We start from the raw sequence: 16,822 nt of genomic DNA, 5'->3' as shown, positions 1-16,822 counted from the left end.
TTTTAGAAATATTTTATCAATCATTCCGATTATCAACAAGCATTCAAATACATATTGCTGAAGTAAAAATTATTTCTCTATTTTTCGTAGGGATAGTGGTACGTGTAACAATCTCAACAATTAGTTGTGTATTTTAAAAAGTCATGTGTAGGAAAGAGACAGAAAATTGCATTCAAAGGCAAAACTTAGGACACAGGACTGTGTGTCTCTTTGCTCTTATGAAGTGTCAATCATATCAAATCAAAATTGCAGTTCTAGTATAGCATGCTCATATAGCTTATTATATCACTTCTGGCAGAAGTATTGTAATCAATGAAAGTGACATTCCAAGAAAATATGTCGGACATATGAGAATATTACCTAGTATTAGGCAATCTATTATTATATGTCATTAGATTCATTTGTTTTGAGATCTGAACTTATTCTAAAGTAACGAAGATTTAGAATAATATTTATTAGAAGGAATCCTGGACAAATTGTACTAACTGTACATGTTAGGGAATTAAATCTTTTTTTTTATATTATGTATGATTACCTCACTTTATTTTCCTTTTTATTTTTACTTTACTTTACCTCTTTTTATATAACTTGTTTCTTCTGCGAAGGGACGAGACCCGATAGCCTATTTTGCAATTGTCAGAGTATATAAATCCCGTGTGACATTTGTATCTGCTTAATTGCTCACATATCTCTGTGCCGTAGCACTACCGAGCGCGCAGATGCCCAAGGTTATGAACGAGATTGACCATATAGTTCGGATATAGAAAAGACTTCTGTTGCATAGAATGACCCCCATAACAAAATAGGGTCCTTACGAACACGTTTGTAATCCAGCGAGAACCCGAAGGTTACTCTTGGTTTCAGCTGAAGGATCACTTCAAGATGGATTTCCTTATATGAATATGTATTGCAAATTACACAATAAAGTCGTCGTCCCTTCTAAGAGACACATAGTATATAAGGAAAAAGTAGTACATACATATAAGAGATATTTTTCCGCAGAAGTGGAATAGGTCATTTTCAGCCGAAAGTAGATTAGGGAGAAATTTATTTCACAGGAAAAATTTCCCCGCGAATTATTTCTTATATCTGTCTGAACATTAATTTGATCCACATATTATAAATCAAATATCAGTTGAACCTTTATGCGTTATTAACATATAAAACATTATTATAACTCATAGGTTCCGACAAATATAAATAGAGGTCCTTACCCACTGGTAATGAGAGAAGGATGGAAAGAAATCTGAAGAAAGAAAGATACGAGAAGTATCAGATAACAATCTTAATAATCTATTATATATCTTTAGGCGGATTTGGTAATCATCTAAAGAATCCTTATACTTCAGGTTATTGAAAATAATATTTTGTTACCTTCAGTCCGATCATTTACATTTTCAAAAGTTGCGAGCTTAGCTCAGTCGGGAGAGCGTCAGACTGAAGATCTGAAGGTCCCGAGTTCAATCCTCGGAGATCGCATTCTTTTTTGACTGGATAATCTTTTTTTTTTGTGGTTACCCACCCTGCTTTTTACGGAAAGATCGATTCTGATTTCATGTCCGATGCTGCAGCTTCTCTGCATATTTGCAGCAGCGTTGACAGAAAATCTGACAAATTCAATAAAGTGTGGTGGAATAAGCATTTCACCCAAAGATATTAGATGGTCGTATGAATTTTTTATTGGTAATTATCACAGCTAGAGAAATTACTTTGAAAGAGAAATTGTGGAAATAAAATGATTTGTTATTGATATTAGCTTGATTGGAGTAATTAAAATCATTCAAAACAGGAGTGAAATACACGCTAATTATTCTGGAATAATATAATTATCAGATCTTACGGGTTATGCTATAGATACTATTTCAAGCCGCAAGATGAAAACACGCCCGTGTAAATATGAATGGTGATCAAAATGAGGAAAAATAGTAAAAACAGATGAATAAGTGCACGTTAACATATATACTATATCTCTAATACTCCTTGGTATTATAAACAGTTATGGAGCATTCATTCATATGAATTACACCAATCATTGTCAAAGGAAAGTTCTTACATGACGGCTTCAGTAATCCTATTCTTGGATCATCAAATTTCAGCTCAAACAGAATTATTTAACAATAGTTAGAACCGAGGTTTTTAAAACTGCATTAATACTTTATTAATCGGGTAATGACAACATCAATTATTATTGTATGCAAACCAGACAAGTATGACAATAACAAAACGAGGAGGCGGTAAATGAAATGCAAAATCAGCAAGCTGAAACTCGAGACAAAGCAAAGTCAAAATTTAATTATGTCTTTCCCTCATTTGAATAAAGGGACCACCAGGGCAGTATGCATAATGCCAGGTCTACGCTTTTATTATGAATATCCTTTTTCACCTTGGAATGATAGATAATTTGATAGATAATTTGGAAATATCTAGATAGGGAAGATGTGCTATTTAACGTACGGACCATTCCACCTACTTTCCTGATAGAGAGTTTGACAGGCAAGCTAGTCCCCGCTTTCTTGGTTTCCGAATAACGGCCCAAAAATGAATCAACTGAGAATTGACTCTGTTGACTGGGTTTATTCTTCGGGAGTTTCTTTGTAAGGTATTATTAAGTAATATACAAATTCGATCTCCAAATATAGGCTTATGTGGCTCATATTTGAACATCACCCCCACTATTGTAAAACCGCATTAAAAAATAATCTTGCATTTGATTGTTTTATTTTCTAGGAATCTCCCAATTCTATTGTATTATGTGAACAAGATTGTATCTATTCGGAAAAATTTGGGTGCGGTGGAGGGGGAAAACAATAGCATTACCTATTTTGCTTCACAATAGTTGCTGTGACTTGTCCATATTTCTTTGCTTTTTAACGACCTCCCCTGTTATACTGCATAATAAAATAAGATTCTCAGCATATTCCATTCATCCAGATTGCTCACCCCTTCTGTTTTATTGTAATATTTTTACTAGTGGTTTTTTATTTTTATGGCTTTTAATTTTCGGACTCGCTACTAATTTCATTCGACCGTTGTTTGTCTTGCTTTTCATTTATTCTCACCTCCACTTTTCGTGCACGAATAAACAAATACATACAGTTTTTTTATTTTCTTACATTGGTTTTGATTTTATTTTTACTCTTCAATTATTTGTATTTTTTCCCCTATATGATTCATTTAGTTTTCTTTCCTTTTCTCAGTACTGTTTTGTTCCTACCTTCTGCTCAGAGTACTACGTTGCTGTCCATATTTCGACTTACAATCTGTCTCTGTTATACCCCGGCATATTAAGGTTTAAGGATCTTCTTGCTTAGCGGCTGATTTTGCAAGATCTTGGATTTTTTTTCCAGAGGCAATAAAAAGACAGAAAGAAACGCTTCTCATTCCTATTGAAGCCAAATTGCGCCCAGAAAAAAAAATTCTTAAAAAAAAAACTAATAGAAAAAGTTTATCTCCATTCTTAATCTTAGTTTTTTTTTCTCGGTATTCCTATTGGGCAAGCTCAGAACGCACTTTCAGACACTCTGTACCAGTTTTCCAGGGGAGTTCAATCACTGAGTTATTAATTGCAGTCCTTGTTCAAATCGTCATTCGTGTCCACAGTATCACACGTTGCATCAGGAATATTTCTTGGCCCCCCACAACCCCACATCGAGCTTTGAGATTTTCCATTTCTGCAATATACTGCGCCCGAATTATAACAAGTTATAAAAACCAAAGCACATTATGGCTTCTCTAGATTTTGACGATTACGACAATATTCTCTCATCATTGGATGGATCACAGAGACAGCTGCATTTGCAGCAGCAGCAGGGGCATCAGACTTTTGGCATGACTCCGGCCCCTAATTTGAACCATATCAATTATAATGAAAACGGGACTTTGGACCAACAACAGCAAAGACACGTGATCGATGGCCACATTCTAAAGCTTCAGCAGCAGCAGCAGCAGCAACAACAACCAACGCTGCAGAACTTGCAGCAGAGACAGCAGCAACAACAAACACAAAATTTTATGACGGGACCTCAAAGGTTCGGGTCTACAAGTTCTTCGTCAAACGTGAGTTCTGATATGAACTTTAACGATTTCAATGATGCAGTCAGCAGCCTAAGTGGCTCTATAGTGTCTCCGTACTCGTCCGGGTCATCACCAGACGACTTTTTTCTAAATGACCCAGTTGCAAATGCAAATGCCAACAATCCAAACTTCGTTCCTATAGACGCCAACTTGACTGCCAGACACAACCAGAACTGGGTTGGTGTTAACACAGAAGAGGCTGCACAATCCGCTGGAACGGGTGCAAATGCCCCCGGTTTTGTCCCTATGGGTGAGTCGATGTCTACAAGCACTGTTACATACAACACTGCTTCTATTTTTGACCACGGCAACACTAATAACAACAATAATAACAACAGCAACAGCAACGTCAACAATATTAACGCCAACAATAGTGTAGCGGCTCCGGCTCCAGCAAACTCGGGTGTCATATCACCAAATTCGAAGCGGAGAAAACGCAGCGTCGGAAAAAAGATGAAGGTGAAGGTAAAGAAGGAACCGGGATCGCTAAATTTGAGCAAGATCAAGTCGAACGACGACTATTCCAACGGTTCTGTCATGAGTAGTCCTGCAAGCAGGGGCCGAAAGAAGAGTGGTGCCTCTGTGCGACCTAAAAACGAGGCTAATGTTAAAAACGGCGGTCGAAAAATGAAATGCTCGCATAATTTGATTGAGAAGAAGTACAGGACCAACATAAACTCGAAGATCGTCGAGCTCCGCAACTGTGTTCCTTCCTTGAGAATTTTGATCTCGAGAGATAGAGCTGGAAACAGAAATGCCGGACCCGGATCAGCTTCCGGAAGTAACGGTACTGATGGCTCGGGAAACATGGATGACCTTCAATTTGACGATGACTATGTTGGAAAAGGTTATAGTGATGATGAGAGAAAGTTGGACGGCCTCAAACCGGCCAGAAAGCTCAACAAGGCCACAATTCTTTCAAAGGCCACAGAGTACATCAGGCATTTGGAAATCAAGAACGAGCAGTTGGTCGCAGAGAACGAGAAACTAAAGGAGCTCATGATAGCAAGTGGAAATGCCACATTTGACATGATGCAAGAGGAAATGGAATCTCCATCCGGTAATTTGACCGGTATTCATTCTTCGAAAATGCAGCCTTCAGGGAAAACTCGCATGGATCCATCTGTGAGAGCTCCTTCTTCGCTATCATCGCACCATCCGGCATCTGCCTTGTATAGCGACTCCAGCTACACTTCTTCACCATCTATTAACAGCAGTAATGGACAGGTTTCGCCTGCCCAGAGCATGGCGGCTGCGGGTTTGAATAATAGTGGCTCCAGCCACAATTCGATGAATTCAAACTCGCATCCGCTCGCCAACAAAGTCCTTCTTGGTGGAATGGCATGTATGCTCGGTGGATCAGCAATGGATGACTTCAGTTACAATTCTGGAACGGGCCATAGAGGATTATTTGCGATTCCTGTTGTCTCGTTCGGGTCGGGCGAAACATTTGCTTTCAACAGCAGCGTATTTAGACCTTTCTTGGGATTGGCTAAAGTGCTAACATGCATTTATGTCCTCTACTACACGTTTTTAAGCTCGCTTCATCTATATGCCCTGAGGCAAAAGAAAGATTCCAGCAATACTGCAAACCGTGGGTCTTCGGCTTTATCGAGTATTGCTTCAGTTGCAACCACAACTCTTATGAATCCACACTCTATTCTCCACTCTCTGGATCAAACACAGGCCGAACAGTTGCTTGTTCAGTCAATAAACACAAAACAAACATCTCTTTGAAGGATGTTCTCTCTATTTTGAATGTGCGTTCATCCAGATCTTCAAACGGTAACTTTTTGAAGGCCATGTGCCTGAAATACGTGTCTGAAACTTTACAGAGTGGTTCATCCAAGTCAAATGACTTTCTATCTGTTGCTAATCGGCTTATCGCAACATTTTTCGTTGATCCTTTGGGTCGGAGTTACTGGAAACATGCTTTAAAGAAGGCAAACAGCATTAGCCAGAAAGGTTCAAAGGACTCATCTAATATTGTTGTTCTTGCGCGGCTTCTTCAATGCTTCCAATACTCAGACGTTGATTTGCAAAACATCAGTGTTGTTTATAATTACAGAGCAGGACTTGTTAGGCTAGTGGCAATTTACATATGCGAAAAGCTCACGGTACGGGCAGAAAAGAGTATGATTCGATGCTTGGCTTTAGAAGACAAACTTGAGCAAAGATCAAAAGCTACAGACGGCACTTTGAGCGAGGAGGAAGAAGATGAGGAAGACGAGGAAGTTGAAGTGGCGGAAAGACATGTTTTGACCAATGCCGAAATCAAAAGCGAGAATATCACTTCCAGAAACAAATGCGAGTCCGACTTGAGGCTTATAAATACGTTTGATGATACCATACCGATGGAATTGAAGTTGAAAGCTGCCATTCTTCAGTACTTTTTACACCCAGATGAGGGTGAGCAGTTGGCAAAATGCTTTGATTTGGCAAGGGTATCTGGCCAAATTTGTGTGGAGTTTGACGTAAAATTGGCCTTGACTTGTTGTGCTCTCGAGTACAAGCTTATCAAGACTCCCTCAGATTACGAGTCGTTGATTTCATGGGTGTCGAAACTTCGTCTTCCAAGTTTCACTAGTAACTTCCGAGAAGGCTCGCAACTTTCGCTCTTTGGCTTTGTGTCGCTTTTGAATGTTTTTAGTGTCCTTACTTATGATATTCTCGAATGCCTCGATAAGGTGGAAAATAAAGAAAGGACCAGTGATGCTTCTTCTGTAAATTCCGAGTTTTCAACATCATTAGCAGAGGATTCGGCAGATGAAGAATTGGAAACGGGAACAGACATACCGAAGATCAATTTCAAACTTCTTAATGTTGTTGCAAACATGAGGATATTTGCGGGAAACAACAGACACATTTCCGAACTTGGTTTAGACGATGATTTGAGAAACCAGGTGATTGATGATCTTGTCGGCTACATTAGCCACTTGAATGGCCTTTGAGCTTTTTATTTGATACCAGCTGTATTATTTATTTATTAAAGAGAATCAGATTCAATGCTTTCTAGGAAAMAACATATGAATAGAAGAAGACAAAGACGGAGGAGGTTTGATTTTGAATGTTTCCGTATTTATTTGATGAACACCTGGAAAAGGACAGTGGAAGTTCAAAGACAATTTGCCGTTATTTATGAATTGATTATTTTATTCTACATGTGCTCTGTTTGGCTAAGGTGATTATAAGACTTTATTTCATTTCTTTTTTTCTTTAACTTTTGTTCATTTGATTATGCATTTTATCTATCAATTTGGAGTTCTTTGTATTTTTGAGATTGGATCTTTCGTGATGCCTGCTATAAAATGATTAAGATGGGTATTAGTTACCCTTGCTATCGTTAGTACTATTATCTGTCACATGTTCTTTTTTTATTTGGCAGAAGTATTATAACTCTGGATCTTTGCAGCTCTTTTAATGACGATTACGAATTTGCTTACAGTAAGGAATCAAGTGATGTAGTAAGATGTAGTAATGCTGCTATGCGGTATGAATGGGATACTAGACTACAGATACAATTTTTTTTTTTTGCTTCACTACGCAATGATTTATTCCTTCTTAGCGCGAGATTCAGGTATTTTAGCTTTAGACGGGAAGATGGCCACAAGGAAGCAGATCGGAGGGTAAAAAGATGGTCTTTGGGTCTAATCTGCAGAGATATTCGACAACTGCTTGAGCATACATTTTAGTGTATATATTAGATGCATCTTAGCTGAGTTTGAGCACCATTACTGGGTATCGATTGAAAAATGGAAGTGGACACCAAGGCCAATTTGGAGCGTGTCGCTAAAGGGGGAAAAAGGAAGAATAGCGGGAGAAAAAAATCAAATAAAAAAAAAGCAGAGCCAAAACCAAATTAGAGAAGTGAACGAGAACAGCGGGAAAGAAAAATAAATTCAATTAACCGGCCGCATATTTAATTTGGTGTCCACATGGCATCCCAAAAGCATTTACAGTTTCACACAATAAACATAGAGCCACCGTTAGAAAAACCGTACAGTCATTTTACGGAGAATAGCAGAAGCGGGTGGCGAGATATCAGAGTGCCTTGACCCATCAATTGAACAGAATCTAGAGGGTAAAAGAGCAGAGATGAATTCATACAACAACCAAGGCTATGCATACAATGCAGGCCAAAACCAGCAGCAGGCGAATCTCTTTCAGGCACAGCCGACCGGGTACCAGTTTGGTGCACAGGTTCAGCAACCTCAGGCTACAGGATGGGGGATTCAACCTCAGATGATGTCTCAACAGACAGGATACCAGACACAGCCACAGAACCAGCAGCAGCAGCCAATAGGAGTGCAGCAGACGGGATTTCAGCCACGCACCTCGTTTGGGCAGAAGTTGCAGGCACAGGTTACCGGCTGGCAGGCCCCACAACAACAGGAAACACCGCCACAAAGTGGCTTTCAAGCACAGCCACAGACAAGTTTCCAGGCACAACCACAAAATGGCTTTCAAGCACCGCCACAAACAAGCTTCCAGGCACAGCCACAGATGCAGTTCAAGCCGCTCATGGCTCAGCCAACGGGTGTGTTCATTCGTTCCCTTAACGAAACCTCAACACAGCCAAAAAAGAACACAGAGCTCAAGATTCCAAATATCCGGTTGTCGTTTATCAGTGCACGTGACCAGGAGAGATTCCAGGGCATCTTCCGGCAGAATATTAGGGCAGGCGAGAATGCAGTGGATGGATCTACTGCCAGACAGATTCTAATGCGGTCAAACTTGGATGCTTCGACACTTGCCCAAATCTGGGAGTTATGTGACACGAACAAGTCCGGAAAGCTTCTTTTTCCGGAGTTTGCACTTGCCTTGTATCTCTGCAATCGGGCAATACGGGGAGATGCCGTTCCGTCGGCACTTCCAAGCAAGGTTCACAACGAGGTTACCAGTTTTGTTGATACAATCAATTTTGGAGTTCCTGACTCACAGGAGAGGGAGGATAGTCAGAATGGAATTGGGTCACAGAATGGATTTGCACCTCAAACGACCGGATTTGCACCTCAAACGACCGGATTTGCACCCCAAACTACCGGGTTTGCACCCCAAACTACCGGGTTTGCACCCCAAACTACCGGATTTGCACCCCAAACGACTGGATATGGTGCACAGCCTCCAGTCACATTCAACTCGCAGCCAACTGGTGTTGCAGGCCAGCCCAAACCGCTTGCCTTGCAGCCAACTGGTGTACAGGTGTCTCCTCAGGCTCTGAACCTCCAGCCGACTGGTGTACAGGTGCAGCAGACCGGGTTCGGAATGCCTCCACAAACATCATTTGTGGCGCAGCCAACCGGCGGGTACGGTCTCGGTGTGCAGCCGACGGGACTTGTGGCTCAACCGACGGGAAAACCGGGTCAATGGGGATTTGTGTCGATGCCAACGGGAAATTTGCCCGGTTTGGACATGATGAAAACACAGTTTATGCCCAATGCAACCCAGGCAAACTATAATATGGCGGCCTCAATGGGTGGAACCAGGGCTTCAAATGTCACGTGGGCAATCACAAAACCAGAAAAGCAGATCTACGACAACATCTTCAGGAAGTGGGACACCGAGAAAAACGGATACGTGAGCGGGGAGGTTGCAATTTCCGTTTTCGGCAAGTCCGGGTTGAGCAGAAGCGACTTGGAGTCGATCTGGAACTTGGCAGATATCGGAAATAAGGGCAAATTGGACAAAGACGAGTTCAGCGTTGCCATGCACTTGATCTATCGGCGTTTGAACGGATTCGACATCCCTACACAGCTTCCCCCTGAGTTGGTTCCTCCTTCCTCGCGTCTTTTGCAGGAGACGATGCATGCAATGAAGAATCAGCTCAAGGATGGTTCCGGAAACGGTAAAAGTGCCGCCGGCACGTCCGCTGGAAGCGTTTCTGCCGCCTCGTTCAGAAACAACGACGACGACATCGAGTATGTGAGTAGTGCACGGCACAGAAGCTACAGACAACCGAAGAACGAGGATGAAGAAGATTTGGAGGAGTCAGGCCAGAAGTCAGGTGAGAAACCTCGGCAGAAATCCGTGCTTGACCGTTTGCGGAAGCAGATTCGCGAGAAGAAGATCTTGCTCGATTCGGCAGATGCACAGGATGAAGACCGGCAGAGAGAGATGGACTCGGATATGAGAGAAATCAACTCCCTGAAAGAGCAGATCCAGAATCTTCAGACCCGGATCGAGGACTCGGCAAGCGGCACTTCGGCCGAGGAGAAGAGAAAGCTGATGCAGCGTCTTCAGAAGTCGTTTGGGCAGGTTCCATCACTTGTGGATGAGATCAGGCGGGTTGCAGATCAGGTGAGTGCAACAAAGCTGGAGTTGTACCGGTGCAAATTGCAGAAAAGCAACCCTACAGGCATTTCGATTAAAGGTACGGGACCAAACGGCGAGGTAACAAACAGAGACAGGAGAATTGCCAAGCAGAAAGCATTGATCCAGGCCAGAATGGCACGGTTAACCGGTCGGCCGGCTCCAAACATCGATGCCTTTGAAAGCAACGAGGAAAAACTCGAGCAGGAGTCGAAGAAGGCGCGGCAGGAGGCTGAGGAGACTACTGGGGCCGTCCAGGACATCGACGCGTCGATTGGCGAGATGGTCAAGGACATCCAGTCTTCTTTATCTGTGAGCAACACCTCTGAGGCCGGTTACAGGAAGTGGGAGTTGGCCGAGGGTGTTGTTTCAGGCGCAGTTAGGAGTTTTATTGGCCAGCTAAACGGTGCCAGGAGGCAGATGCCGCATAATGCAGCAAGCAGCAATGTGCCACCACAAAATGCTGCGGTGTCTTCAGGTTTGGCCACCATATCTGGGGCAGTTCAGCAGGCAAGAAGCAATGTGGAGGATCGTGCGAAGCGGATCAAGGAGAAGGCCGAGAAGAGGATGAGGGATCGGTTGGCAAAACTTGGGATTAGGACTCGGAGAGAGGACGAGGCAGTGAAGGTGGAAGAAGTGGAAGAAGTGGGAAAAGCAGCCTCAGAAGCAGTTCCAAACGCAGTTCCAAAAACAGTTCCAAAAGCAGCCCTCAAAACAGCTCCAAAAGCAGCTTTACAACAACCTAAACCTTCTACTCCTCCCCAACATGCTGCTGTAGAACCAATCGAGACTGCCGAAGAAGACGAAGACGAAGAAGATGAGGAAATCAAAGCTCTTCTCGCACAAAAAAAGGCCTTGGAAGAAAAGGAAAAAGAGCACAAGCGGAAGAAGCAGGAAAGACGTGCAAGGAGAATTGCAGAGTTGAAAGCACAGATGGAGGCCTTGAGAAAAGAAGAGGCAGATGACAGCAGTGAAGATGAGGTTCCAGTTAAAAAGGAAACTCGGCCTGTTGCACCGCCTCCAGTACCAGCTTCACGTGTTGTTTCTGGCAGTAGCAAGGCAGGCAGTGCAGAAAAAGCAGCAGGAAATGCAGAAAAAGCGGCAGGTGGAGTTCCGGCAATCAATAACAATCCATTTGCACACATGGCAAAGGCAGAACCTGCACAGAAAGCAGGTGAGAAGGCAGAAAAACCGGAGAAAGCCGAGAAATCCAAAGCTGAGGTTATGAGAAACAACAATCCGTTCTTCAAGTCTGCACACAAAGGGCCGGAAATCGACACGCAGAAGTTGGAAGCACAGCGTGCTGCACAGAGAGGTCTTGGAGATGATGGATGGTCCGATGAGGAAGAGAGCAAGGGGGAGAATGAAGATAGTGATGATGAGATTCCAAGCAGCTCAAAGCAGGCTGCGTTGGCCGACATGCTCTTTGGGGGTGGCAGCCGGCAGAATAGTGTAAAAACCGATGATGAGAAGGGAAGAAGTGGAAGTGACAAGGCTGAAGAAAAGAAGGAAGAGGAGAAAAGCGAGCTAACTGGCCAGGCAACGTCTCAGGAAGAAACAGAAGATGAGTGGGCGGATGCTGCTTCTAAGGCCCCAAGTTCTGGTGTAAGTGGTGAAAATACGCAAGAAGGTTCAAGAGAGGGATCTGCACCGGCGGAAATTCCACCTGCACCTCCTATTCCAGAAGTTTCTGCACCTGTTGCACCTCCTATTCCGGAAGGATCGGTTCCAGAAGCTTCTGCACCAGTACCACCTCCTGTTCCTCAAACTTCAGCACCACTTCCACCCCCTGTTCCCCAGTCTTCAGCACCAATTCTACCCCCTGTTCCCCAGTCTTCAGCACCAATTCCACCCCCTGTTCCCCAAGCTTCAGCTCCAGCCAAAAATTCTTCAGCTGAAATTCCGCAGAATACAATCGGTGCATTGCTCGGCGAAATAAACGTAGGAACTAAGCTCAGAAAAGTGGACAAGTCGCAGCAACATATCACCACAGGTGCTACTGTTGGCAGAGTGCTATAAGGAATAGATGTAAAGTATACACTACGCAGCTTCTTCTGAGTAATTATATATTGTATTATTTGATTTGACCACCGTTCAACCTGTAAAGTTTTGAGTATGCTTCCGCTAACTTTTGTGCGCATCAAATTATCAAGACGAAGATGATGCGTGGAATTACGCAAGGATATCTCTGGATGTGTTTTGGTTATGCGGATCATAATACTTCTGCATGCTCTAATTGCACACCATGTAACATCAAAATGGTGAAAAGTCAAATTGTACGTTAGATATCCCCATGACACTAAAGTGATTCATATAACGCGGATATAGTATGTTCTGCATACAATGCTTTTGAGTATGCTCTACAGCTTGTCTTTGAGTGTATTTCGGCAATGGAGTTTCAATATTCTTCACCTAGATAATTACGATGCCTGAGTATTTTGGAATAGATATATATACTATGCAATTTCGGAGCATCTGTACATTAGTAGGATGAGGATATCCAAGGAGATCGATAATATTTCTGGGTGTGTTGTATTCTACATTACAAGGATGCTGCTGCGAGTAGTTGTGCATGTTATAGAATCTTTACGTACGTTTTAGCTATGCAGCTTGCATCCGGGAATATATACTATACAGCTGTACACAGATTTGAATTGCTTTCAAATATATTCCATGCAAGAACAAAGATTTAGTATGTAATGTCACTCGGCTCTTTCTAGCACGCCCAAGAACAAAGATCTAGATATATATAGGCTTAGTGTAACTCTGCCTCGAAAACAAGCAACTCTTCCCCCATTAACTGCAACACATGGTACCCCACGCACTCTAGAATATTCCAAACCTCATCCCGGCGGGCTTGGGAGAATCGATGTGGAGCTGTTGGACCCTAGTGTGCAAATAACGCAAAAACTCGGCATATGACCACACCATCTCGGCCGAGCGGTCCTCATACATAAGCTGGAGGAAGTCAGCCTCGCATGGATCAGTCTTGAAGCGGCAGATCTGGACAGAGTGGGTGGCCAAACCAAGATAATGCATGGATAAAAAGCTGCAGAGTGCTCTGACCTGCCGCGAGAGAAGAGTGTCCAGAATAGGAAGCTGGACGATCAACGGGTCGAGAGCTTCGACCGAGTCGATGGACGTGCCAAAGAGGTCGTGCACAAACTGTAAAGGTACCTGCGTGTGCAGCCACAAGTACATGTGGCATCCATCAAAGGCAAGATAAGCACCGGCAGCCTGAAGTTGAGCCTGGGAGAGAATTGTGGCTGGAGGAAGGCAAAAGGAGCGCACGGCGGGGCTGCCGAGCGTGCGCCAGCGGCAGTGGGATGGCTGGAGGCTGTGTAAGGCAAAGAGTAAAGGGTATGTGAGCACAGAAAGCAATGGTGCTGGAGAGCTGGCTAGCAGGCTGAAGGAATTGACGCGTCGATCGGGCGCGATCAACTCACGTGACATAAGAGCATGTGACTTGAGCACACCGAGCACGTGCATGGGTAGTGTGGCGAGGCCGCGCGGGAGGAGGAGTTCGCCCGGCGCCGAGATGCGCGCGCCCACGAGCGCCGCATAGCGCGACACTGCGCGGACGACGCCTGCAACCAGCAGGTTGCGCACGGAGACCAAAGATGTGTCTGCGGGGAATTTCGAGAGTGTTGCGCGGACCAGGAGCGCCAAAGTGGCGTCTGCGCTGGCGAATGAGAACACGTCTGCGGCGCGCTCGGTCACGGAGACGATCGAGTTGATGATGCGCACGCGGCGCAACCCCGCAGGATCGGTGTAAAGCACAGCAGCCTGGAAATGCGCATCTTTTTTCGTGTCGAGCTTGCCGTCGTGGGTAAAACTGCAGGCGATAGAGGTGTCTGGGCCTAAAACGGGCAGGGATGCACAGATGCCATCGTTACCGGGGTATGCGCGGCCGCACATGAAGATGCGGTCGACTTGCAAGCCGCGCGAGCAGCGGATGCGGATCTGCGCCTGGTACCCTGCGGCGCCGCGCACGGTGCGCTGGACGGCGTTCGCGAGATCGAGCTCGTCGCGCTCAGCGGCAAAGCGCGGCCACAAGCGCGTGGCGCCACCCGTGCGCGCTGACAAGTGATCCAAGTTCGCGAGGTCGACAGGCGAAGGAGCGCCCACAAAGAAGTTTGCGCCAATGCAATGGTCCACGTACAACTTCTCGAGCGTGTCCGTGTAGAAAGTGCAGCCTGCGGTGAGCACGTCGCGCGCATATTCTGCGGCGGCCATGCCGCGCAAGCCCTGGTGTGGCGGGAGCTTTGGCGGGAGCGCACCTGGCGCCAGCACCGGCACAGAACCAAGAAGCACCGTGACCAGGCCACCGCCGCGTGGCGCAAGCAGCATATCAGCCGCCTTGAGAGCGCCGCCGAGCGCAGTGCGCTCGCATGCCGCAGGCTCGCACTGCAGCCGCTCCAAAGATGCGCTTATAATATCCTGCGATTCCACAGGCGAACCAAACACAGTACCTGCAAACGGCACAAATGGCTCAGCCACATCCGCCACCACAGCCACTTTGGCCTCCCGGAGTCCAGGCGAAAGATCGAAAAACTTCAAGCGCGAGTCGAAACCGAGAATTGCGACCTTGGCGCCCTGCGGCAGGCTGCGCCCACGCCGACCGTACAACGACATCTCAATTGCGGTGCACGCGGCGCCGGTGAACCCGGAGTCGACTGCCGTCGAAGAGGTGTCGACGACGAAGACGTGCCAGAGGGCGCGCTGGGCCGCGCCGGTGTCCGCGCCAGCATCTGCGCCTGCACCGGCGCTTGCGCTTACGGCCGCATACTCGCGCGGAACACGCAGCTCGTATACACCAGCGTGGAGCTCCGGGCGCTGGTAGAAGTCCGAGCGCACCCCTGCGCTGTCGACGCTCGCCGTGTAATCCGACGGAACAGGACTCGTGAACCCGCACAAATTACAAATCATCTGATATCCCGTTTGCTGCATCGCCGGGTTTACGTAAGCCCTGCACCGCCTGCACCGCGGAACTCCTGCCGTGTGGGAGAAGTCAGACTCTGGCACTGCAGGCTGGTTTTTGGACAGAGAGGGTAGGGTGTTGCCAAAATCTGCAGACGCGTCGATCGACGTACCTGCATCTGGTGCGTCGTTATTCGCAGCATTATCCATAGCATGATTCCCAATGGTATTGTCCATAGTATTATCCCCATTATCTACAGGCCCTTTGCCCATATCATTCTCCAAATTACCCACGTTCTCCAAATTACCCACATTCTCCACATTATTCATAGTTTTACCATCTGTCTCATCACTTTCACTCGAAGCCCCCTCACCAACCTCCGCAAACGGCCTTAATAACATGCCTAGCGGCATTCCGGTGGACTTGAGAAGCTCCCCAGTTGCAGGAATACTATACATTGTCATAAGTGAAAATTTCGGAGACGCATTTCCTTGATCCACAACCTCATACTGCGTTCCTGCGAGTGGAGGTGCCACATTCTCGAAGGTTCTAAACTGCTTATCTGCGTAGTACTCGTCTGCTTTGAGCCGGGCCACCGGAACAGAGAGAGAAGCCGTTTGTGATTCGTCTTGGAGTTGTTGAGGCTGTGGTTGTTGAATCTGTTGCTGTTGAAATTGTTGTGGTTGAAATTGTTGTGGTTGTTGTTGTGGTTGTTGTTGAAATTGTTGTGGTTGTTGTTGAAATTGTTGTGGTTGTTGTTGAAATTGTTGTGGTTGAAATTGTTGTTGTGGTTGTTGTTGAAGTTGTCCTTGCTGACATTGTTGTTGTAATTGTGACTGCTCAGGAATTCCAGAATACCCTATTCCAGCACTGCTGGCAGCTGCATTAGGATCAAACGCCCCAGAAGGAGACACTAAAGGCGGTGTTACAGCCCGCGTCTGCTCCTCTGCTCCAAGTGCTGCATATGCATGATAATCACGTCTCTTGCGTCTTCTATGCTGCTGCTGATGCTGCAAAGTTAATCCTTGCATTTCATCCGTCAACTGTTCAGACATCGCCGCAAATTACACAATACCTTGTCTGTATATATTCTCTTCTTCTTGCTATACTGCTGCAATTGTCTGCTCTCAAATACTTTAGTACTTAGTCGGTAGTGATTGACTAATGGACAACTCTTCAATTCCTCAACAGCGAAAAAAATTGGCGCTCGGAAAAAATTCCTCCTTGGTATCTATTTTGAAAAATACAACCTGTCCCTAATATCAATGCTTTTTTTGCACTTTAATCCACAAACTGCCAGTTGCGACAAATCAGGCCACAAACTACACTCGAAATCCAAATTAACAGTACCAAATCACGTCTAATAACCCCTCAACTACATCTATTCCTCCACCATGGCACTATCCGGCTTGCTCCCTCGCCGCGCGTCCCAAATTCTCTCTGTGGATTTTTCACCGCTTCGCGTTCAAGGCGGTGCACATCTCAGCAAAGGGTGGACCCGAGTATTCTTGCCAGGGT

General features: G+C 45.2%; 3 protein-coding genes and 1 non-coding gene across 4 annotated transcripts; 3 read left to right on the top strand and 1 right to left on the bottom strand.

Moving 5' to 3' along the window:
• The first annotated feature begins 1,406 nt into the window (after positions 1 to 1,406).
• On the top strand, positions 1,407 to 1,479 carry BRETT_002461. Its single transcript has one exon. It is a non-coding gene; the product is annotated as a tRNA-Phe (tRNA).
• A 2,244-nt stretch (positions 1,480 to 3,723) lies between these two features.
• BRETT_002460 (uncharacterized protein) lies at positions 3,724 to 7,025 on the top strand (the record flags this gene model as incomplete). Its single annotated transcript, XM_041280988.1, has 2 exons — positions 3,724 to 5,775; positions 5,814 to 7,025. The coding sequence occupies 2 exons, from the start codon at positions 3,724 to 3,726 to the stop codon at positions 7,023 to 7,025; spliced, it is 3,264 nt and encodes a 1,087-aa protein (XP_041138779.1).
• A 1,144-nt stretch (positions 7,026 to 8,169) lies between these two features.
• Positions 8,170 to 12,402, top strand: BRETT_002459 (uncharacterized protein; the record flags this gene model as incomplete). The annotated part of the gene is made up of 1 exon (XM_041280987.1): positions 8,170 to 12,402. One exon carries the CDS (start codon positions 8,170 to 8,172, stop codon positions 12,400 to 12,402), a length of 4,233 nt encoding a protein of 1,410 aa, XP_041138778.1.
• Positions 12,403 to 13,209: 807 nt separating this feature from the next.
• BRETT_002458 (uncharacterized protein) lies at positions 13,210 to 16,359 on the bottom strand (the record flags this gene model as incomplete). Its single annotated transcript, XM_041280986.1, has 1 exon — positions 13,210 to 16,359. One exon carries the CDS (start codon positions 16,357 to 16,359, stop codon positions 13,210 to 13,212), a length of 3,150 nt encoding a protein of 1,049 aa, XP_041138777.1.
• Between the last annotated feature and the right edge of the window lie 463 nt (positions 16,360 to 16,822).

This window comes from Brettanomyces bruxellensis, chromosome 9 (genome assembly GCF_011074885.1).
Source record: "Brettanomyces bruxellensis chromosome 9, complete sequence".
Classification (NCBI taxonomy): domain Eukaryota; kingdom Fungi; phylum Ascomycota; class Pichiomycetes; order Pichiales; family Pichiaceae; genus Brettanomyces; species Brettanomyces bruxellensis.
This window is presented reverse-complemented; position numbering and strand designations above follow the sequence as displayed.